Genomic DNA, 23,910 nt, shown 5'->3' on the forward strand with positions numbered 1-23,910 from the left:
ATATTTTATGAAAATTGGAGTATAATGATTCTGTGCAATAATCACACATAAAAAATATAAGCTTTCCTTATTATTGCATTAAGCCATACAAACATCCAAGCCAATATATTCAAGTGCTCAAAGTGTCATCCTGTGGAACAGTGGTATGAATAGGCCCTCAGTAGACCATCATACTTCAATCACTAGAAATACTTTAAGTGTATTGATTTTTGCGGATTCTGTCAATTCAACATATTTAAGAGCATCAGTACTTTGAGTTAAAAAAATAAAAGTTACAAAGAGTTTTTAAAATCAATTTCGTGGGTACCATTTTTCATGCTTTTTTGTCAACGGCAAAAATAGTGAAAATTATTAAGGTCACAAAAAGAATCAATCCCCCTTTCAAATGGAGTGTAATGATTGGTATAGAACCTTTCAATTCAATTATCTCCAAAAGTAGTAATATTCCTTCCTGCACATCTCCATATGATGTCAAATGTTTCTTTAAAATAAGATCAAAATCCTGTGTGCTTTTAGTGCCCTAATGAGGTTTTTTAAAAAATATAAAGCATTAAGTTGGATTATCTCCCTTTGGAGTCTTCCTACAGTTATTATTTCTTCATGCACATATAAATATTCCATTAAAATATCACAAAATCCCTTGAGCAGTTTAGGAGTTGTGCATACAAGAAATATGGACAGGACAAACTGACAGGATGGTTCCTAGAAGTTTACAAGGCGTATAATAAATGAGTGTAAAAAGGGCCAACAAGAAATAAAAACCAATACTATAACTTGTAAAACATATTTAGAAAAAAAAAAAGAAAACAACAATATATAACAAATGTACATTGTTTGGTCCACATGATGTAATGCTGAAAATTAAAAAGTATATACCGTGTAATTAGTTTGTTCTTACTAGATGTGCTATTTCAGTTGGTATTTTATTTAAAAAAATAGCTATCATCAAGAATCTGGGTATTTTTACATTTAACACAAATAAATTTCTGAAACCAGTGATTTTCTAGTGAATTCAATTTTTTTGAAAAGATACATACAGCAGTGTAATCAATGTAATTGGAAATATTATATATAACTTAATTAGGGATGCCCTGCATCATAATAATGCAGAAAACTGGTCCATCAATGCCCTACAAAATTATGAATCTCTATTGTTCAACTGTACGACTGAAGCCACACCAATTAGTACTTTATCTGTTGAGGTAAAATATGTAGGATCACCTTTTTTATGGACCATTAAAGCTTGTAATTCTCATCATGTGACCTAGTGAATTCATGAGAATGGGTCCCTATCTTCCATTCAAAAGTACAGAATATGGTTGCCTACTACCTCATAAACAAAAACATAAAGATATAATGCTTCACTATTTCTACATCATAACAAGTTTCATAATAAATTCTGAAAACTTTGCATCATGTTGAAGTACCTGGTAGTAGTTAACTAAAAAACAGATTGGTTTTGAGTTGTGAATAATTTCAATAGTAGAATTTTCAGATCACAAATAAAAGGAGAAAGAGACATACAAGCTTTATACATGCACTACAATCCATGAATGGGCCATTACTTCAACAGAAATGATTAACAGTATATATATATATCCTCGTTTGTCTACCCCGGACATGACTTTCTATGAGCAACTCGGCGGGTGTTTCTAGAAAAGCAGAGGACGCTTACCCTACCGGTGCACCTGGTCCATGCTCCCAGTTTTTAGTGGAGTCATTTACTTTTGTTACTCTGTATGTATGATTTTAGTTACTTTATGTTCTTTGTTGTGTATGTCTGTTTTCCATGTCTGGTCTTTGTCCCTGGATTACATTCTTTTGATTACCGCTATAACCTTGGTTCCCTTGATTACTCTTTGATTACCACTGTAACCTTGGTAACCTTGATTACTTTTCCATCCAAGTGAAGGTCTGGTGCTACAATTGCTCCTTTGAAAATTTTAACTTGTTTTCAAACTTGATCCAAAATGAGGTGTAATCAAATTAACATCTCCCTGATGTGATTAACATAACTATAAAAATGAACCCATCACACTAAAAGAAAGTTTAAAAAATTGAAGCTGAACTATGTTCAATTTATATCCCAAATACCATTGACTTAAAACTAATTAAAATCAAAGCAGACAGTACGGAGTAATTAACAAAAGTATTTTGAAATGAACAAGACCATCATGTCTGGACCTGCATCACTGTCGGACATATATTTGTCAGCAAATAAGTGTCTTCAATATATACACAAAGCCAGTTAAAAAACTACAGTGTGGATAACAAATTTCCATATTGAATGTCATAATGAAAGTCTACATTGTTGAAAAAGACGGCCATACTAAAAAATGTAGGAAAAAATAAAACTCCTCCATAACAGGAGGTGCACATCTTCAATGTGTATACAATCACTAGGCAACATTGAAAAATATTGCTTTAATACTTTTTGAGTTACACGAAGTAGGTATCCCTAAGACTGAAGGACGGATGGAATAAAGTAGCTACTAAACCATTTGTGATGCTGTAAAAAAAACAACAGAAAAATCTACATCTAAATATACAGTGTAAATAACAAAAAGAAGAGTAATTATTGTTATAAATATAATGCAGCCATGTGAAATGGTAAAATGGATGCAACATTTAAAAAAATAATTTGAATTTCAATATAATTCATTATATTCATTTTAAAATAACTTACACAACCAAGAAAGGTTGACTGCAGAGGTGAAATTCTCAACAATTTGACAAGTATGGAGACAACTCAGCTTGATAAATTCTTGAACTAAGGTAATTATTAAACATTTGAAACAACATAGAGTTCTGACCCAGAATGAATTTAACATTCAAAATAGGATTGTAAACCTATTGTTGTCCACAATCCAAAATCTAAATAAACAGATTCAGCAAATATTTTTGGATTTATATAAAAGCATGCTACTGTAAAAACAGTCTTAAAAAGACTATTACTTAATCAACCTTGTGTAGTGCATTTGCACTCTAGATTTACATAACCTGTTTATCAGAACCAATCATCTTTTGTTACCTTTTTGAAGGTCTCTTCAAACAGGTTGATAATTGGGGTAATTCAAATAATAATACCATTTACCCACTACACAAGATATATTTTAGAATGACAGTATCAATGTAATTTGAATTACAATGAAGTATGCATAGTTATTAATAATGAGCAGTCTAAGCACTAGATACATGTAAATGAAATTGAACACATAGTAGTCAAGTTAACTTCATAATATAAAAAAAAAAAACAAAACAAGAAAAATAATACATGTACAACACATAAAATGCAATATTTAGGTTTACAAAAGATCAAGAACACACTTGGTAAAATTCTTGAACACACAGGGTGAACAGATCTAGAACATACTTGATTAACAGATCTAGAACACCATTGATAAATAGATCTAGAACACAGTTGGTTAACAGATCTAGAACACTGTTGGTAAACAGATCTAAAACATACTTAATAAATAGATCTAGAACACAGTTGGTAAACAGATCTACGACATACTTGACAAATACATCTAGAACACCGTTGGTCAACAGATCTACAACATACTTGATAAAAAGATCTAGAACATACTTGATAAACAGATCTAGAACACTGTTGGTAAACAGATGTACGACATACTTAATATATCTAGAACACTGTTGGTAAATAGATCTAGAACATACTTGATAAATAGATCTAGAACACCTTTGGTAAATAGATCTAGAACATACTTGATAAAAAGATCTAGAACACAGTAAATAATAATTCCATGATACTAAATCTATATACTCCTGAGTGTGATAGAACTAAATTTTGTGGGTACCCAAGCTCTAAGTTTTCTATTCAGTAACAAATTCTGATGCTGGAAAATGTGAAATTTTCATTGAAAACTGATATGCTCTTATGAGGTAATTCTATGAATGATTAATACATTTTTCTTATAATGAAATAAAATCAAGTCGTTCATGATTTTTATCTGAAATAATTCTTCATATTCTTCATTGTTTTCCTACAAAGCTTTACAAATTTCAGGACTTCTTGATAGAACATTTTTCATTGAAAATGCATGATTAAAATAAAAACAAGGAGTTAGGCCAACAAAAAATATTTTTTGGTTATCAGACTTTCATCATTATATTGCCATATCAATAACATAAAAAGAAAACAACAACTCCTTTATTAATTTGTCTTTTTACTCTTAATGGCAATAAAGGATGGAAAAAATGCCTTCCTGCCTCAATGGTTTAGTGAAAATGTCATAAAAATTTAAAATTAATTGAACAATAAGCAAAAAAACTTTTGTCTGACTAATAGCACCGTTTTTCAATTATTATTTTTTGAAAAGTACCATTATTTAATCAATAACTTTCCATCTATCAAATTTACCATAGAAATGATATACAAGAAACAGTGAAGGAGAAATTGGCAAAATCATAAGTTAATATACAATAAAATAAAGAATCTGGATTTGTAAAAACGCCCACATATTTTTATTTTTGATATTTTGTTTAAAATGTTATAGTAAACATAAAATAGCATGTGGATTTTCATAGAACCCATGTTCGTAAGAAATATAAATTATATAGAATATACAGTAAATTCAAAATTAAGGGAGATATAACTGTAAATGACACTGAAATAGACTAGAAACCATTGGATTTTCAATGTGAAATTATCTTATAAGAGCAGACAGATTTCATCATAAAGACCTAACAAGCAACTGATACACAAATAAATTTGTGTAGCCTCTTTGTGGGGTATATAACATATTACAGAATTTATATGGTTCTTAATAATAAGACTGATACTTAAGAATAACTTGGCTGTGGCTAATATGACAACCTGTAGTAAATTTTCACAAGCTTTCACAGTAAACTTCACATATTCATGAAAAAATAAATTAAATGATCCTGATAGATATGTACAACAAATGTTCATTCTAAAACCTTTGACATTCATGTAAAATTCCTCTATGAACATCCAATTAGCAACAATATTCCAGAAATTTGGAAAATTACCATCAGAAAATGAGAATTGTAATTCAATTCAGCCCCATCTTATTTAAGGTTTAAATAGCTAACATTGACAACTATTGAAACAAATTTCTTGGTTTCCAGACCCTCTCTCATCCTTGTTAGCCAATTTCAAATCAATATCAATAAAATAAAAACACAAAAACACCTCCATCATCTCTTAATTTGACTAGGAAAATTAAAAACAACTTTTGGGAGCAATAATAAAGTGAAAGAAATGCCTCCCTCCCTAATACATTTTCATGTAAAATGATCTAACTACAAAATTATACTTGAATGGTCTTTTGGAACGTAACCATCCACTTTTTAAATTTTTCTTAACATGATGTTAAGTTGGCCTGAGTGACATGAAATGAAAATTGTAGAGTGTTACACAATATCAGAAATTACAACACAAACCAACAATCCGAAAAATTTTTCTGTAAAGAAAATTATACAACTTTGGCCATGAGTATTACCAAAAAATCAATAAATATCTGTGTTGTTTAACAGACAGGTACTTGTCATTACATAGGAAGACAAAATGTCCTTTAAATTAGGACAAGTGATCTAGCTTCCGAGCTTCGGAAAATCGTCCTCAAACAAGGCATGACCACGACAAGTAGGACAGGTTCTCTCTCTTTCATACACCCACTTACTAATGCACTGAAAAACATTTATTTATTATCAAGTCACACTATGTAAATCTAAAAACTTTAATCAGTTCATTTAAGGAGGTAGACCTAGGTTAAGGGACACAACACTTACAAATCAGCGTAACCTGTGCATCAATCTCATGTAAGCATTAAAGTAACTTGGACTGATTTCATTCTGTTTCAATTGAAAGCTTGATATGCTGAAGTGAAATTGAATATGGTACAAACATATCACTGAATTCAAACACTAGGTCTACCTCCTTGACCAACTTTTATATGATAAAGTATATTTAACTGTATAAAATAAATGATTGTATTTCATATACAACCAACCAACAATTATGTTAACACTTTTTTCTTAACAAAGATAATTAATTGAAACAAGACATCATAGTTAACTAGTTCATCAACAAACAGATTCAAGCACAGAGTTTATAATCCATTATTTAGCATCTTATTAAGCCTGCATCTCCAAGCATTTTTTTTCCAATCCTGCATATTTCTTACAAATCACAGTAAATCCCTCATTTTTCTTAAGAAAAGGTAATGAAACCAGGAAAATAATGTCCTGTTTTTTCTCTCCTGACTCTACATGAAATCGCACACAATGGTGTGGTAGGTATACCCAAGTCACAAAAAGTTTATCTTAGACAACAACCAAAAACACTTACAATGTATGTTCTATCTGGCCATATACATTTGAAATCAACTTTGTGACAAAATTTTTTATCTGTCATACCATATAGTATAAAATGGCAAAGTCCCACAGAACAGGAATTTCAGACATCAACAAAAATCACTTACAATATATGCCACATCTACATAAAGCCACAAACCTAATTTGAAATAAATCCACCTATTGGGATAATAGATAATAGTTGAGATAATTGCAACTAAATTCGGACAGATAGAATGGCAGATGCAAAAGGTGATTCCTATATACACTTCGCAAAGATCGTTATAAAAATACAGAGCAAAAAACATAAATGACTTCTATGTGATTGATATATTGTTGATCTTGTGATATAAGTATATATACCTCAGTATGGAACTCATGTTTGCAGTCTAGAGTCTTCGTCTCTCCGTAACTCAGTTCATCATGGCATATTACACAAATATCATCCTCATCATCCTGAAAATAATAAGTAAATCAATGAATCTGTCAAAGGTATTTTTTTTTAAATCTTCTCTTTCACCCGTCCTTAAACAAAAATCATTTGTCAAGATAAAACTTTGGAATATGGAAGCTGATCTGAGTGTTAAAATGGCTATGTTCCCCGATCCAACGAATAAATAATACATCACATTAAAAAAAGAATTTCTCCAATTACTTTCCTGTATTTTCTACAAGACTAACAGAAACTGGTACTATCACAGGTGATTTAAATATATATTAGTTGGGGAAAAAAAAAAAACTAAAAAAAAACAAAAACAAAAAAAAACAAAAAACATTACCTGACATTGGCAAAAATAAGAATACATCCAATCAACCAGCTACGGTCAACAGAAAGTGGAAAAGCAATGAAAGGGTATAATAAATATTAGGGAATCCCCCCAAAATAAAATTGGATGAACTCTTGCACCATGCTTATACTGAATGGGATCCTTTAGAAAAAATCTGAAAATGAAGTATTTGACATATGAAGGAAACAGAGAAACATGACCTTTTCTTTTGTTGGTAGTTATTTATATCATTTCAACAGTCTCACAAATAACTGTTCAATCTTCTCCAATAATAATTACAATTATCAACTTTTTTATTAAAACTCTATATTTTAACAATATGACACTAATTATTAAGAAATTATATGTTTCATGTCAGTTTGTATTGATATTAATTTATGTACTGGGAATGGACTACTTAAATATCGCTTTCAATATAACTTAATAAATAAAGAACAATGCAAGGTACACTCCTCCAAATATGATTTTGACCTTTGATCTAGGGCTCCAGAATAAAAACTATATATATGACCAGCTTGATAAGCACAAAATGTTCCCCAAGGTGCAGAATTTCTTAATTAAATTTTAATTTCGTTGCCAAGGAGTATAACAATCTTAATGATATAATATACTCTTATGTATCCTCATCATCCCTTATTTAAAAAAAATATATTCAATCTCAAAACATCTGCAGTGAAACCTTTGTTCGGCAATTCACAAGTAATACTATTTTCATATGTCTTTCTCACCAAAGATTCACTTTTTGTAACTGAAACTCTAGCTTGTTGAGCTTTCATAGCTTGGAAAGCCCTCATTTTGGTGGCTCTGTCTTCAAGGGTTTCCATGGTTTCCTGTGGCACTATTCTAGATCCATGCATGACTTCCTGTAGCTCAGTTTTCCGTCTATCTGCCATATAGCTAGGGCCTTTCACACCTGACACCTGAAGGGGTCTCTACAATACAGTATTTAAAAAAAGATATTTTTTATTCATTATAATTAGATGCTCATTGTTCTAATACTGAAAGGCAACTGTAGTGGCCTTTTTAACGCAGTTATTGATATTTTTCATAATAGAAATTCATATAATGCAAAGTAGCTCAAAGTTTGTTCAGAGTGGCAAGTACCATAATGGCAAAAAGAAAGTAAATTGTAAGTATACCTGGGCCTTCTTACATGAAAATTCTGAAACAGTTTTTTTATGAAACCTTTCTCAATTCAAATGTGGGTAAGTCAGATATTTTTTTTCTCTCTACGTCAAGTCTATGGGAGAAACATTCTGACTATGAACAGTGTTTATTGAAAAGTGAAAAAAAAATCTTAAAGGTACACTATTTCTAGCTGAAAAAAAAAAAGATTACGTAGGGTAATAGGAAACACACAATTTTTTTGTAATCTAGCCCAAGATGAAATGAAGCAAAAATATTTGTACATTACATAATGACTACTGGAAATAAGTATACCTGATTGTTAATCATCTTGTGTTCATACTTTCTGATGACAACTGTCCTAGCTATTTCCATAATCTCTTTGACTGTGAGACCACTGAGTCCTCCTTGTAATGCTCTTATTTCTGATATCACATCTATCACTTGGGATCTGAAGAAAAATTATCCATTACCTTCTCAAACATGATTTTAAGGAGCCAAAATAAGATGTAAATTGGCAAAATCAGAAGCAAACATACAATAAAAATAAACATCAAGTAAAATCAGGTTTTGAAATGACAGACTTCCATTTTAAAGCAGAAGAAAATCGTGTATGCCTTATATGGTAAGTTATTTTCTGGAGAGATGGAGACATTTATTTTCAAGCAAATAAAAGAAAAAAAAACTGTGAAAAAACATTAATGCAGTTAAGTCTCTATATCAAACAGAGTAACAAAATGTATCCATATAAAAAACATTATTGCTATTAAAGAATTATAGTTTAATTTTGTCTACAAAAATGTATGTCCCTCCCTTTCAAAAGTTCAAAAGGGTATCACTCCAACAAAATTAAGTGGATCATAATTTCCTGATAATATGCACTACACATCATGTCCTAAATACCTACAAAGTTTCATGAAATTTAGAACAGTTGTTTCATGGACTTGTGCTTACAACAGTCCGACAGACAGACAAACAGATGAACAGTCAAAAACAATGATCCAATCAAATAGAAGACAATTCATAACTCATCATGCCCATGTTACAGATATCACAAATAAGACTTTATAATAATATATAGACTAGTAAATGCAATAACATAAGATAACAGCACAATTTAATGTTTTGGACAAAAGAACCCATTCAACTAAAACAACTAATACAATAATGCTGATCTCTACAGATCAAATCAAAGAATTATATGTGCAATATAAAGAGAATAGATATGGTGAGTATGTCAAAAAGACAACAAGTATGTATAAAAGAATACTTCAAAACAAGCCAAGGGACATGTGATACAAGGACCAAAATATTATTAAAAATCTGTTAGGTCCATATTTTGTTTTTACCCCACTTCATGAAAACCACTGATACAGGGAGGCATTCAATTTACCATATTATAGCCCACAAATGTGACAAAGGAGATATTTTCAATGTTGATAGACAAAAAACAATTAATGAGGGCTGTGCTTTGTTATTGACATATATAGCAAATAAAAGTATGAAAGGCACCAATAGAATAGATGTAAGTGGGCCCGAGAACCAAATAATTATAACAGATCTTCATTAACATACCTGTTAAGACCTGTGTGAACTTCCATGAGCATGCCAACCAAACGTTCAAAGTTATTTTTCCTATCTCTCAACTCTGTGGAGGACTGACCAGCTGATTGGTGCCTCTTCCTAGTCTCAGGTAATTTAACATCTGATGACTTGACTTCTTTCTTCTTCTTTTTAGTGACCTATTCAAATACAAGCTTCAGTTGAAAACAGAATTGAGAATTTCAGAATTATTGTGTGTTCTAATTGTAGTAAGAATATATCATTTCATAGCTAAATGCTTATTTTCTTTTTGAAAATAGTTTTGCTGTATGTAGATTTTTCTGGAAAATGATTTTCAGGTGTAGTCTTTAAACAATATCATAAAACCTTGCAGTATTAGACAGTTTTTTCATTAATCTTATAATAACTTTTACATCACATAAAAGTCTGTACCAACTTTTTCAAGCTGACAAGAAGGTGAAGACAAATTCATGTGAACTTGTTATTACATCCAATGAGAATCCTTTCAAGTTTTTTTGACCAATGAGATGTACCTTTATAATTTCTGTTGTTCATAATGAAAATACACAGCTGTATAAGGCAAAAAAAAAAAAAACAAGCTTTTACAGAAGAAACAGTTTCGTTGACTTTGTTCTGGTGTATTCCATGGATTGATAAAGGCATAAATTCTGAAGTTTTAAATCTAATATCAATTTGAACTCATTATTATATAGATAGCAGTGTTTTACCAAATGTTCCTGGTGTAAAATTTATTGATAATTCACACTGTGAAATAAATCAGTAAACTTCACTCTTTGGACTTTCTCCTGCCAAAACATCACAACATGAATATCAATATGCCGTTCACAAAACTTAAAATTCATGTTGAAAATAGCAATGGAGGAAATCTATATAATAAATAGGATACTGTGAAAGTACTTTAATTCATGGATACCAATTTTCGTGGTTTAGGGAAAGTATACAAGTTTGTGGAATCTTGAATTCATGGTTTTGAAGCTTTAAGTACACATATAAATAGGAATCTGCTTTTCGCTGGGAACCAAATTTCATGGTCTGGCTCACCCATAAAAACCACGAAGAATTGGTACCCCAGGAACAAAAGTACTTTCACAGAAATCAATTGGCTATCGTGAATAACTAAAATATGATCACTCGTGCCAAGAACGCAAAAAGACTTAAATCATGTGGAACAAGTTCCGCACTCTTTATATCTAGGCATTCTTCAGTACTCATGATCATATTTTGGTTATTCACTCTTTCCAATTGATTTTTCTATCAGTAAAAGGTACTGTTAATGTACCAATTTCGTTGTTTACACTGTGGAGAGAAAACCATAAAAAGTAGTACCTGCAAAATTATATTTTTTTTACAATATATAATGCTTAACACTTTTTTGAAACCCAGAGCTTGGTATTTGCCAATATATTCATTTGAGAAAATTTGCAAAAACAGGGGTTGAAAATTCCTAAAGCCTGACGCCCAGGACTAAAAAAAATTGCACCTCGGACTTGCCGTTTGTCAATGAAATAAGTCTGTCGGGCATGGCAAATCTAAAAAAATAAAAACTATTTTTTGAAAGATTTTGTTGTCATTATTTGTACTATGTTTCTCGATCTATTCCCTGACCTATAAATAGTTATAACTTTATTTTTAAAATGGGTATGCACTATATCGATCTATTGATTTGTCATTCTCAAGACTGAATCACACCTGCACTTGATCAGACGCATTTTTTGACATACTACATATTTTGTTAATCAAGCGCTGAAATGATTAAGATCAAATTTCGTTAATAAACTTTAGAGGAAAATATTGTTGCTCAATTACAATTTCATGGTTAAAAAACGCAGAAACAGAAAGCTGATGACAAGGCATCAGACCTGGAGACAGAATCACTTCACACTGTGTCTTCTTCCCTGCAAACATAGAGTTATAAATAAGAATATCAGATAACAAAATTGCATTTATATCGATTGGGACTAGACACAACATTGTTCGGGCTTAGTGTACAAAAGATGAAAAAGTCCAGGGCTCGGGTCTTCCCAAAAAAATTTTCAACCCCTGAAAAATAAAAAAATTTACAGTAACATTACCTGGCACCATTCTTCTTCATCTACTTTCGTGTCAATTGATTTCTTCTTCTCTGGAAGACGTATCTCCTCCAAGGTATCAACAGCTAAAACAAAAAAATATATGTTTGATGTAAGAAGTTGTTTATAGAAATAGAACCAATGTTATTGGTCCCTGTTGTATTTTTCTCTTGAGAATTTTTGTATGTTATAGTTCTATACATATTCTTTTTTTAAAGTACTATTGTTCATGAGGTACCTATTTTCATGGTTTTTGTGGGTTCCATAAACCACAAAATTTGGATCCCAATGCAAAGAAAACTTCCCATTTGTTTGTTTGATAGATTTGTCTAATCCACAAATTCAAAAATCCACTAACTGATATTTTTTTCCTCAGCCACAAAAATGGTACTCACAAATAAAATTACCTTCACAGTATCATTCAGATTGCAAATACTCACAAACTGTGTGCTCCTCAATCAGGTAATGCAAACAAATAAAACAACTCTTATAAAAGGAAGTTGTAAGACCACAAACTATATTCCATGAGTAATGTTATACATTTTATTTCATACAAATGCTTGCAATCAAGTGAAAAGAGATTTAAGCACTTTCTTTCCGAACTGAATTCTAAAACATTTTATATCTAATTACGCATAAATAATACAAATGTACTTACAGGATTTTGCTACATGGGACTCAATTGGTTTTCTGGGATCATATTTCAAGACAAATAGTTCAGGATAAGCATCAATTTCATCTTCCCAGCTTGGCTCAGGCATGGATGTTGGTTTCTGAGGAATATTTTCAGCACTTCTCCTTTTTTTTTGCAACCTTGGAGGCAAATTTGAAGGCTTGTCATACTTCTGCTGTGGGAAGTTCCATTTTGTATCACCATCAGTAGGACTAAGAGAGTTACTGTCAAACCCACACAGTTTACCATGATATGGTTCTTTTATTGCACCATTTTGGGGCACATCAGGTGCACATTGTAAAACCTTTCTCTCACACATTTGTGCCTGAACTTTAGGGGCAGATTGATTGCTTGATTGAGGTAGATTACTTGTGAGTGTTTGGCTGAATGTAAAACCACCAGAAGACACTTCTGATTGTTTAGGTTTTGATATGCGAAACTGTTTTGGTAGAGCTTGAAGGGCTGCTGGTTTTTGTTGACCACAAGAAGCTTTTGGATGAGCAGCATCAGGTTTCAGTTGCTGGGGGAAAGAGGATGGTTTTACACAAGGCTGTTTCAGCTGAGTTGGGATGGTTAAAGGCTTTGGTTGAACTGGTAATTCAGATGCTCCTTGCTGACTTGGTAAACTTTCAGAGCTTTTCCTTTCCTGGGAGTCAACACTGGTGCTACTTAAAGATGGTACAATGGTGGATGAATCACTGGACAGAACAGACATTGAGTCAGACATAGCACTGTCCACTGAATAATCATTTTTACCCCCAAACCCAGGAGGTCTTGGTTTAGTTATAGTATTATTGTCTATAATGGATGAACTTAAAGCCTTGATAGGCTTGATACTCAGCTCATTGTCTGGAGAGGATAAATTTATGTCATCACTAGATTCTTGTGAATTCTGCTTTACTTCAGAAGATAAGTATTTATCCATCATTGATTCCAGTGAGTTTTTCATGTTTTCTTTGTACAAGGTTTCTGCTGCTCCCTCTTTGAAGTTAGTATATCCAGTAACTTTATCTACATGTATCTGAGAAGTACCTTCAATAGAACTTTGAAATCCTTGCACATGATGGGGTCTTGAACAAGAGCTTTCTTCATGTGAAGAACTAGAAATATTGAAGTTATTCACATTTTGATTTTCTGCATGATCAATAGGAAGAACTTGATCATTTAGATTAGTATCAGGATTAATTGAATTACTGTTAACATTACTGACTAGTCCTAAAGCTTGCAATTGACTGGCCAATGCAGCTCCTTGCATCTGATTGGCTGGCCCAGATTGATTGAGGTACATTTGTAAAATTTGTGTCTGTTGAGCTGCCACAACATTAAGCATAACTGGATTGTGAGCTAAGTTGGGATAAACTTGTATCAGCTGATTTACAACTGCTTCATACAATGATCCACCTGGCACCATATTCAAATTTAATCCCAAAGACATGGCAGTTGGTTCGTCTTGGATTATATTGTGCCCTTGAGGAATTGAAACTGATTGGTCTGGAATAAAATTTTGTCCCTGCGGCTCCACAGCAGTGTGATTTTGGATGACATTTTGTCCTTGAGGTACTGAAGAGAGTTGGTCTGCAAAAAAGTCTTGTCCTTGAGGCTCCTCAGCATTTAGATTTTGGATGATATTTTGTTGTTGAGGAATTGAAGCTGGTAGGTCTGCAATAAGATTTTGTCCTTGAGGCTCCACAGCAGTTTGATTTTGGATTACATTTTGACTTTCTCCAACCTGACCTAGAGATTCATTAGAATCAGGAATCTGAACAAGTTCATCTTTTACAATAGATTGTTGAACACTACTTACTGTATACTCATTATTGTCTAGTTTAACATAAGGTTCCCTGTTAGAGAAACCTACTGCATCATGCAGGTTTCCATGACTAGATTCCGATATAGCACTATTACAATGAGGAAGAGCTACAGTTTCAGCAGCATATTGACAAATCTTGTTCAAAGCACTATTATCTGATATGTTACAAGCACCATGACTGTCATTTGCCACAAGTGGAATATTTGAGTTTTGTTCATGAGAGGTCACATTTGTCATCATTGATGAGTTGCCATGTTTACTCATTTCAACAATGATTGGTGGCTCATCATCATCAATATCCTCTAAAGAACATTCTACAATTTGGATTTCAACAATTTCATTGATATTTTCACTATAAACTTTCTCTGACAAAGCATCCATGTTCCCACTATTAACTGAGCTTTCTTCAGTAACTTTGCTAAATTTATTCAGTTCTTCTTTTGTCAACCTATCTAATGGATCACTACTACCAAATGAACTATAAATAGCTCTTGTTTCCTCCTTTAATTTCCCATTCATTTCATTCAGTAAAATGTTAGAATCTGCCGTAGTTTTGACACCAATTTCTCCCTGCTCACATCTGTTCTTTTTCTTTTTCTTAGATTTCTTGGTCTTAGACGGTTTGGATTTAATATCAATGTTCTCTTTTTCTTCTTCACAGTCTGGCATCTGAACTACGTCAATATTTTTACTGACCATCTTCTCAACTAGAACATCTTTCATGTCTTTAGATGTTGACTCCTTTGGAATCTTTGACTCAGTTTGTGAATTAGCTTTTGATCCAATTTGAGTATAAGCTATTGATTCAGTCTGATTATAAGTTTTTGACTCAGTTTGAGTTATGCCATTAGACTCTGTCTTACTACAAGTTACTGACTTAGTTTGAGTGTTAGCTTCATGTACAACTTTTTCTGATAACTTTCTTGTATCCCTATCTGCTATAGCATTTTGTGAAGTATTGACAGCTTTTTTTCTCCTACAAGTTGCACTAGAGTTACCTGAACTGCTTGCTTCACTATTACATGAACCAGCTATTATTCTGGAAACCTCTTGCTTTACCATCTCTGAACTCTGTTGACTGACTTTATTAGACAGTTTATCTAACAAACTCACTAATCGTTCCATTATATGAACTATTTGTGCTCCTGTTGAGGAACTTTCCTGGGTAACCTTAAGAATTTCTTTCAGTTGCTCAGAAACAACTTGACATAATTTGTCTTCCTCAGTTTCAATTTCTATCTCTGTTTGTACTTCCTTGTTGTCAATGGTTACCTTGAAATATTGCAAAAATTCTCTATTAAAAAAAGTTAGGATAATTGATTGAGTATTCTGAAACATATGAAAGACGAAATGACAGAGCAATAAGGTCCTAAGTATATATGACCTGCTCACTTAAGTGGGGAAATAACATGAAATAGGACTTCATCTCCAGCAAATAATCATTCAGAAAAAAAACTACAAATACTGTAAGACAGTTCATGGAGAATACCCAAGCTTTGAGTGGACTTACCCAAAAATTTATATACACTTTTATCCAGGGACCACTCATTAAATATCTACCTTTCCAACCACCTGAATATGGCACCTAATATTCCAATGAAGTATTATTACAAACCATTGAAAAGTATAAGAGGATTAGTGCTCACAATAGTTTAACATGTGAAACCCTTTAGTTGGATAAATTTCCCTTGCACCCACTGACTTGACATTTTACATCTTTTGTTTATATCTCCTTATGATGCTTAACCTCGAACTTTTTAAGGGGAGTTAAGCTCGAATGGTTTCAACATGTAAAACCCTTAAATACGGCAGTTTTGAAGTCGAAAAAATATTATAGCAAGATCAATAAGGTGAGATATGATGTTCTGTCAAGACTTTCAAAACTGACGTTATTCTGTTTATTGAAGACATCACTTCGTAATGTTGTCAATGGTTATTGCCGAAAATTTGTAATATCATGGCAACAGCCTGAGATAAGAAATTATCAGGCAGTAGAAACAATGGAAAACTGATGAAGTTGCTGATAAGTTAGATTATCTCCCTTCGCAGGCATCACAGTTGCACTTCCGAGATATGTAGAGAAAAAAAAGACAGACAAGAGAGTATTTAATTTATATATACACTTAAACTTCAATATTACACAAAAAGAGGAAGAAATGAAGACAAAAATACTCGGACCATCAATTACCTGGTCAAATCAATTTGGGGGGGGGGGCGGTAGGAATGACAAAGCCAATGTAGTCATTAAATATCCTTGTCAACTCTTTGGAAGAGGATAAAAAGTTTTGGCATAACTTTTGTATTTTATACTATAAATTCTGAAGGGATTTATGTGGAATGCAACCAAACCATGATTAAGCTGAAGATACCCATTGAGCAAGTAAGTTCTTTGATATAGTTATTCTGAAAGGCAAGTTAACAATAGCGGAAACTTGCCTACTAAGCCAACAGGAGAAAAGATCTAATTTCAAACCCATTTGTGGATCCATCCAAGAGTGTGTCCTGGTTGCCTGGGTATTCCAATTTTCATATAAAGAACTTCAGCCTTTTCAACCCATAACACCAAGTAACAGAGTGGTCATATTAAGCTAACTTATTTCTTCTAAAAAAAAATATTTCACAATGCTAGTTATTTTTTATAGAACACAAATAGTTGATTCCATACCTGTGATACTAAACATGAATCCATGTCATGGGTCAGACCAAAGTCAGGAATTTCATCAAACAGCTTCCCTTCATCCAACATCCCCTCATACTGTATTAACTTCCTCTGAAAAAAGTAAAGTTAAAGCCAATTGCCAATACAATACAATAATTTTTGCTTACTTTTAATTAAATTCATCATTCTACATGAAAATGCTTATATATATACACTGACTTCTTACAATTAGGCTTCTGGCACTGGGTTAGGTTGCTACAAGATTAAAGTCGTCACTACAGAAGTTTTATCCACGGGTCATCATTAACTCGTGAATCCTTACGGTGTATCCATCTGCACCATGAAAATTATTTGTTCAACTATCAGAGTTTTCTTCTTCTTTCGTCTACCCCAGACTTGACTTTTTATGAGCAACTTGGTGGGTGTTTCTAGAAAAGCAGAGGATGCTTACCCTACCTGTGCACCTGGTCCATGCTAAATATTAGCACACAAATGATTTTACACTCAATAAATTATTTAAAATTGCATCATTGCTGGAATAATTTCATACTCTTACTCACAACTTCAACTGGGCAATTTTCAATAAGTACATAAATTTATAAATACATGTATTCGAGGATTTCACTGAAATTTAGGAAAATCTCATTTTTAACTTGAAACTGCAAAACTGGACTAACTAACAGTTACCAAATACCTCAAGTCTGTGAACCTCTCCCTTCATAGACAATAATCTGTTATCAACTACATCTGTTATTCTTGATCTATCTCCCCTAAAAATGAATAATCTTAATAATGCTAATATGTAAATTCTATTTGTGTGAAACACAACCATTTATTACATAAAGTACTCTCTGATATATCTAAAGATCAAGTGAAAAGAAACTACAGTTCAACTACAGACACATGCAAGGCTCCTGCTACTGGGCAATTCCGACAAAATAGTTGCCCTGGGGTCACTCACTTCACCCTCAGATGACAAAAAAAAAGTGAAGTCACCTGCTGATTTTCATACATGATCGGGACTGTACTCCGTCTTTTAGTGGTAAATTGACCAGAGTTATCTCTCTTTCGATAACAATTCAAACAAAATTGGCATTTTAATTAGCTTTTCATTTCAAACGTTAGAGACAGGATACAGAATGAACATTCTTCACTCCAGCTTACAATAATTCACGTTTTATCATTCATATTGTTCATATCGCTATGAAAAGAGTGCCAATGCAGTTTGGGACTTAGGTTAAATTTATCTTAATTGATAATTCTGTAGAGAACCTAAAGCGTTTCATTTGATCTTCTTGTTTCATAACAGAACAGTAAATTCTCCATTTTAACAGAGCATTTTTTAAGCTTTTGACTGGTTCATACCGACCACTACAATATGTGTCAATGAAGTTTCAGTATGATTTAATTTGTCAGGTTTTCCTTATTATGGCCTGACGACCCAAACATGTTACACACCAGGGGTACCCCATTCCACCACCTGGGGAACACATCCAAGTTGTTCTATGGATTTAGTCGCCTTGGTAAGGTGTTGAGATATAGAAATTCATTCTCATACATATATAGTACAGTCAATCATTCGGTCAGCAGGCTGATTTCATTTTGTCCAAAATATTTCGTTACTTACATATGTAGCTTAAAAAAAAAAAAAGTAACATTCATCACAATTAAAGAAAATAAACATACAAAAATGCCTGCTTATGTAACATTTAACATATATAAATTTTTAAAAAGCATTCACTTCTTACTTCTCCCTAATGTCTCTATAAAAGAGAAGTCACATCTCCCTTTTTTTCTCAAATAGCTTGAGCCCTGACTTGTAAAAATTTTCAAGGTTTATAATTATTTCATATTTTTATTGATTTCATAACTGCATCACTTATTACAGTGGAATGTGTCTTGAGAGACCAACTTTCTGTCTAGCAAGTACTGAGAAGGCACAAAAAAATCAAAATTTGACTAGACACAGAAATTATGATACCATACCCCCACTAAAAATAGTTTTGCACAGACGGCAACTTACAGATGAGAGAACACTGAATACATCTGATATTTTGAACGTCTAATAAACTGCATCTCCTGTTCCAGTTTCTGTCGACATGTATAACATCTTGCTCTTAAAATCTCCCTCTGGAAAAGATATATACATGTATATGTTTATATAAATCATACATATATATCTAGTAAAGTAGTAATCTTTCTAAGAATCATGCAAATTTTGTAATATGTGTGATTCACTCCAAAAAAGGCTACACATTTTTATTTTTGTTATCAATGTTTTTTATGGGTCCATATGAAGAAACATATACTAGTAATCATTCATTCCAACCTATTTGTTCTTATGAGATAATTCGCATTGAAAACAAATTTTTCTATTGTATTTTAGTGTCATTTAGAGTTATCTCCCTTCATTTTGAATCATACAGTACATTCTATGTAATTTAAATTTAAAAGGGTTATTTGAAAAGTTAAATTTTAATTTCTGTTAACTATAACATTTTAAACAAAATATCAAAAATAAAAATTTTGAAGGCTACATTTTGCATGATTCTTAGCTGGAGAACACATCAACAAAATCAACTGTGCAATGGAAGCTTGCCATTCAATGTAATGTTTTCACTTTGTTGAAGATGATGTGGTTTCAGTGACATCCTTTCACCATGTGGGGTTTTTTTCATCCTTTCATACCTCCAAAACACCACTTACATTTGTACGACATATGTAATCAAGCCCATGCTTATATATATATTTGTTCAAGGAAGATGATAGAATGACATATGTTGCAAATGCTAGAGTGGAATTCAAAATATTGAAATTAATTCTAATTACTTTATAGAATTGAAAAAAAAATGGGTCAAGGACAGAAATGGCCAGGTTGCCATAAAAGTAATGTTTGTAGCATAAACTGTTTCTATCATTTATTTAGGTGACAGACCTGAAATACTAAACATCCAACAATATGGGACCCAATACTAAAGTTGCATATCAAATATCTACTGAAGTTTTAAATCAGGCCTGAAATTGCATACAATAATATGGGACCCCATAATGATGTTGTGAGCCAAATATCTTGTGTCTGTGACTTAAAGTTGCCGAGGAAAATGTTACCAAAATATTTTCCCTGCCCACCTGTCAGCCCCTCTTACATTCACCATTCTAAAAGCCAATTTGCACAAGTGCAACCCAGCCATAAAATCATGGAATTCTTACACTTATATGTATGATGTATGAAAGAAAATGCTAACTAACAAAAGATTCATGCGAGAACTTTTCATTATATAGTATATACTGTATAGAAGGGATTTTTGCCAGGTTTCAATAATCCTTAAATTTACCATGGGATTGGAAGCCCTAAAACAAAAGCTCACTAATATTTCGCCACATTAGAGCATACACTGATCTCAGTTTAAATCCACAAGTGTTTTTGACTTATAAATCAAATACATTATTACCTTTCAAACTAATTACAAAACTTGGAACCTGCATCCTACTATTCTCTTGTATAATAAGCTAACATAAATTTTAAGAAAGGGAAACCATCCACTGAATTTTACCTGAGCATCAATGAGTTTATGATGAAGAGATTGCTGATTTTCCTCTGTCTGAATGCCAACATCTAAATGACCATCATCAACTTCCTCTGTACTGTCAGATACGTATAAGTTACTGGTTTTATCAAACATGGATTCTACTGTATTCATGATTATGTCACGGACATCACATGCTTTGGTTTCTACAATTTTGTCACTTGTCTTCTTAAGTTTAGTATTTGTCATAGCATCAATAAGCTCTTTTTTTTCTGTCTGAGTTGATCCATGCTGACCTCTCCAGATATGCTTACCTAAACCATCCAAATCGTTATGCTGTTCTAATTGACAAGTTCCAATACTTTCAAAAGACTTTGTTTTTGGAACATACATTGGAATAAATTCTGGAACATCAGCTTTCAGAGCTGAAGATTCCATGCATTTACTAGCATACTTCAGTCCACTTGGTTTGAATTCTGGTGAATATGGGCTAAGTTCCTGAGCAGAATTTTCAGCATTGACATCAACACTTATACTATTATTTCTATGACCAATATCTACACTATTCCTTTTGTCTTCTTGAAATTCATTATATCTTTTTGAATTTATTGAGATAGGCAAGCTATGTCTCCGTTCATTTAAGTATCTTTTTCTGTCACTTTCATCATTAAGGCTTTGGTTTTCAGCTGACTGGAAATCCTTCTTGTGATCAAGGATTGCTTTTTGGTTATTGACCATCAAAGTATGGAGAGATCTACTCATTGCTCTCTTGTGCTCGTTATCTTTACTATGTCTATTGTAGTAATCTCTCTTAACTTCTGTTAATGCTGCCGTGACAGCATCTCGTACTACACTTTCAGCCATTACTCTAACCTTAGACTCAGTCTCATTCAATATTTCTGGTTTTCTATGTAAATCTAAATTTGACTCATATTCATTCCTAGAATGCCATATACAATCTGGTCCCTTATTATTGATGTTTATGTTCTGGCTATCAGAGTTAACTTCTCCAAAGTTTTCAGGAGCATCATCCTCCCTTGGTGTTTGGAAATCAGGGGTAGATAAGTCATCATAACTTTCATGACTGAAAGCCGTCTTTCTGAGAGCAGAAAGCATTTGTTCATATTTACTATTCTTCTTTGTTTCCAATAAATGTAACAACTGTGACTGTTCTATACCATTAGCTACTTCCTCTTGATCCTTTACATTTGGGACTGTAGGGACCTTTTCAAACATTGGATCAATTTTAGGTAATGATTTTTCATGCTCCACACCATGTGAGGTAGTACTGTGACCATAAGCTTTTGCGTGAGAAGTTTCTTCCTTCTTACATGTATAATTTTTAGGGTTTTCTATTTTAATGCCATATTGTGACAACTTTGTCATAAAGTTTCGAGTATTTCCATCTCCTTTTGACTGCTTACAATTTCCTGTTGGTGGTTTTGACTTTTCAGATTCAATTTTTCTATGCGCTTCAGCAGTTGTTTTTTTTATCTTGTCTGATGCAGATGTGATATTAATGCCATAATGTGAAGCCTTTGCTTTGAATATTTCCTCTGCAGTTTTAACCTTATTGGTTTCTTCCATTTTACCTGAAATGAAATCAAATTCTTTACTTGCTTAAATGACTCCTTTAGATTCTTCAGTTGAAATGCTTTAAATTATTTCTTCCCTCAAGATGGTAAAATTTTACCATAGAAAATAGAGGAATAATTTTAATCCACGCTAGGCGGAAGGAGAATTTATTTCTCTACTGAAATTTGTAGAAAATCTAGTAAGTGCAAAATGGTAAGAAAACATGCCTTGAAATTTAAGTGTCAGACCATGTAAAAATCAGGCAGTGGGTGAAACATGGTATGAAAAAAAACAACATAATTTTGATAGAGTAATTGACCATTTGCACCATCAGAATCAAGGAAAACAGACAAGACAAGGTTTTCCATATCATGCTGGACTATTGAGTTACAATTTCATCACAATGCAGTGAAAATGAACATTTCAAGGACAGATACAACTGTAACTCTGTCAAAAACCTCATTTTTGTAACTTTCTATTGTGAAATTTCTCAGCAAAGCCAGTGATGCAGAGATTAAATAGTGTTATTTTCAAATAGAGAAAGTATCCTTCAGTGAAATTACATTGTCAGATAGGTGGGATATGGACATGTATATTTCTGATTGTTCCCATTTTGACAGATTTTTACTAACAATTACACTTAATCAACAAGAATCAGTTCATTACATCAAATATGAAAGAACAACTGATTCATGAAATACCTAAAAACATGAATATTTGATCTTCATGTGAAGTTACTATCGAGCAGAAAATAGTTTTGAGCAATGAACATGAAATTTAGCTCAGAATTGATGTTCATTCTAAACTATTTTATAGAAAATCATAACTTAATCTTTGCACCATATTTTTATCATAACAAAAGATTATGAAATAATTTTAGTAACAATAAGCAGTACCCATTTACAAAGCATTAGTGTTGACTAGTAATACTGTGAAACTACTATTGATCGTGGGGTGCCAATTTTTGTGGTTTTTGTGGATAGGCTAAACCACGAAATTTGGTTCCCAATGAAGAGAAAATTTGCATTGATGTGTATACTGAAAATCTCAAAACCACAAATTTGTGTTTCTCCCTAATCTACAAAAATTGGTATCCACGAATTAAAGTACTTTCAATTCACAGTACTGTGTATATAACAGTGTGTTTCCTTGCAATATTTGCTGTATAGGATAATACTACTTGTACTAATGGCTTCATTATTTAGGGCTGTTCCATTAAGATATGAGGACCCAGGGAAGGCACTTTTTCACCAGGGGGTCACCCATAGAAGTTCTACTGATGTTTTGTATTAATCTCTGTATTTTGTCAAGAGACCTGAACACCCACCCATATACAGAGAACAAAAGTGCCTTCCCCTGTCACTCATATGTTTTACTAGAACAGCCATTAATTAATAATTACACTTTTGCCCTAGAACTACAATGATTGTTTGTTTAACACAACATGTATCTCAGAATTTCAACTGTTTTCCCAAAAGAATGACTCCCAATTTGTCAAAATAGTCATAAAAATTTTCCAAAAAAAAATACAACTTTCCAAATCATAGTAGTTTTGATAGTGTAGACCAAAGTCAGTACCTAAATGTTTCAAATTGAATCAAATATTTAATGATTGTGCGACAAATTTAAGATACAGTAACAGATCAACTACTGTAAACGTATTCATTTTCATGGATTCTGTCAAGTGAACATATTCACAGGTATCATCTTTCATGGTTTCAAAGTACGATAAGCACCTTATAGTGTTAAATATCAATT

The 23,910-nt window shown here is 32.4% G+C and overlaps 1 protein-coding gene across 2 annotated transcripts in view; it reads right to left on the reverse strand.

Moving 5' to 3' along the window:
- Positions 1 to 770: 770 nt before the first annotated feature.
- The window catches only part of LOC148609782 (uncharacterized), a 44,680-nt gene continuing 21,540 nt past the window's right edge, over positions 771 to 23,910 (reverse strand). For both annotated transcript variants that reach the window (XM_088540959.1, XM_088540960.1), the window contains exons 5-15: positions 20,605 to 22,169; positions 19,074 to 19,180; positions 17,745 to 17,820; positions 17,057 to 17,161; positions 12,567 to 15,663; positions 11,912 to 11,994; positions 9,831 to 9,997; positions 8,571 to 8,706; positions 7,859 to 8,062; positions 6,706 to 6,798; positions 771 to 5,676 (exon numbers count right to left, since the gene is read on the reverse strand). In XM_088540959.1, coding sequence (XP_088397085.1) covers positions 5,581 to 5,676; positions 6,706 to 6,798; positions 7,859 to 8,062; positions 8,571 to 8,706; positions 9,831 to 9,997; positions 11,912 to 11,994; positions 12,567 to 15,663; positions 17,057 to 17,161; positions 17,745 to 17,820; positions 19,074 to 19,180; positions 20,605 to 22,169 — 5,729 coding nt within the window. In that variant the 3' untranslated portion in view covers positions 771 to 5,580. The remainder of the gene's footprint in view (positions 5,677 to 6,705; positions 6,799 to 7,858; positions 8,063 to 8,570; positions 8,707 to 9,830; positions 9,998 to 11,911; positions 11,995 to 12,566; positions 15,664 to 17,056; positions 17,162 to 17,744; positions 17,821 to 19,073; positions 19,181 to 20,604; positions 22,170 to 23,910) is intronic.

The sequence above is a fragment of the Perna viridis genome, chromosome 8, assembly GCF_037379345.1.
Source record: "Perna viridis isolate PV_CMFRI_1.1 ecotype Kerala chromosome 8, ASM3737934v1, whole genome shotgun sequence".
NCBI classification, from domain to species: domain Eukaryota; kingdom Metazoa; phylum Mollusca; class Bivalvia; order Mytilida; family Mytilidae; genus Perna; species Perna viridis.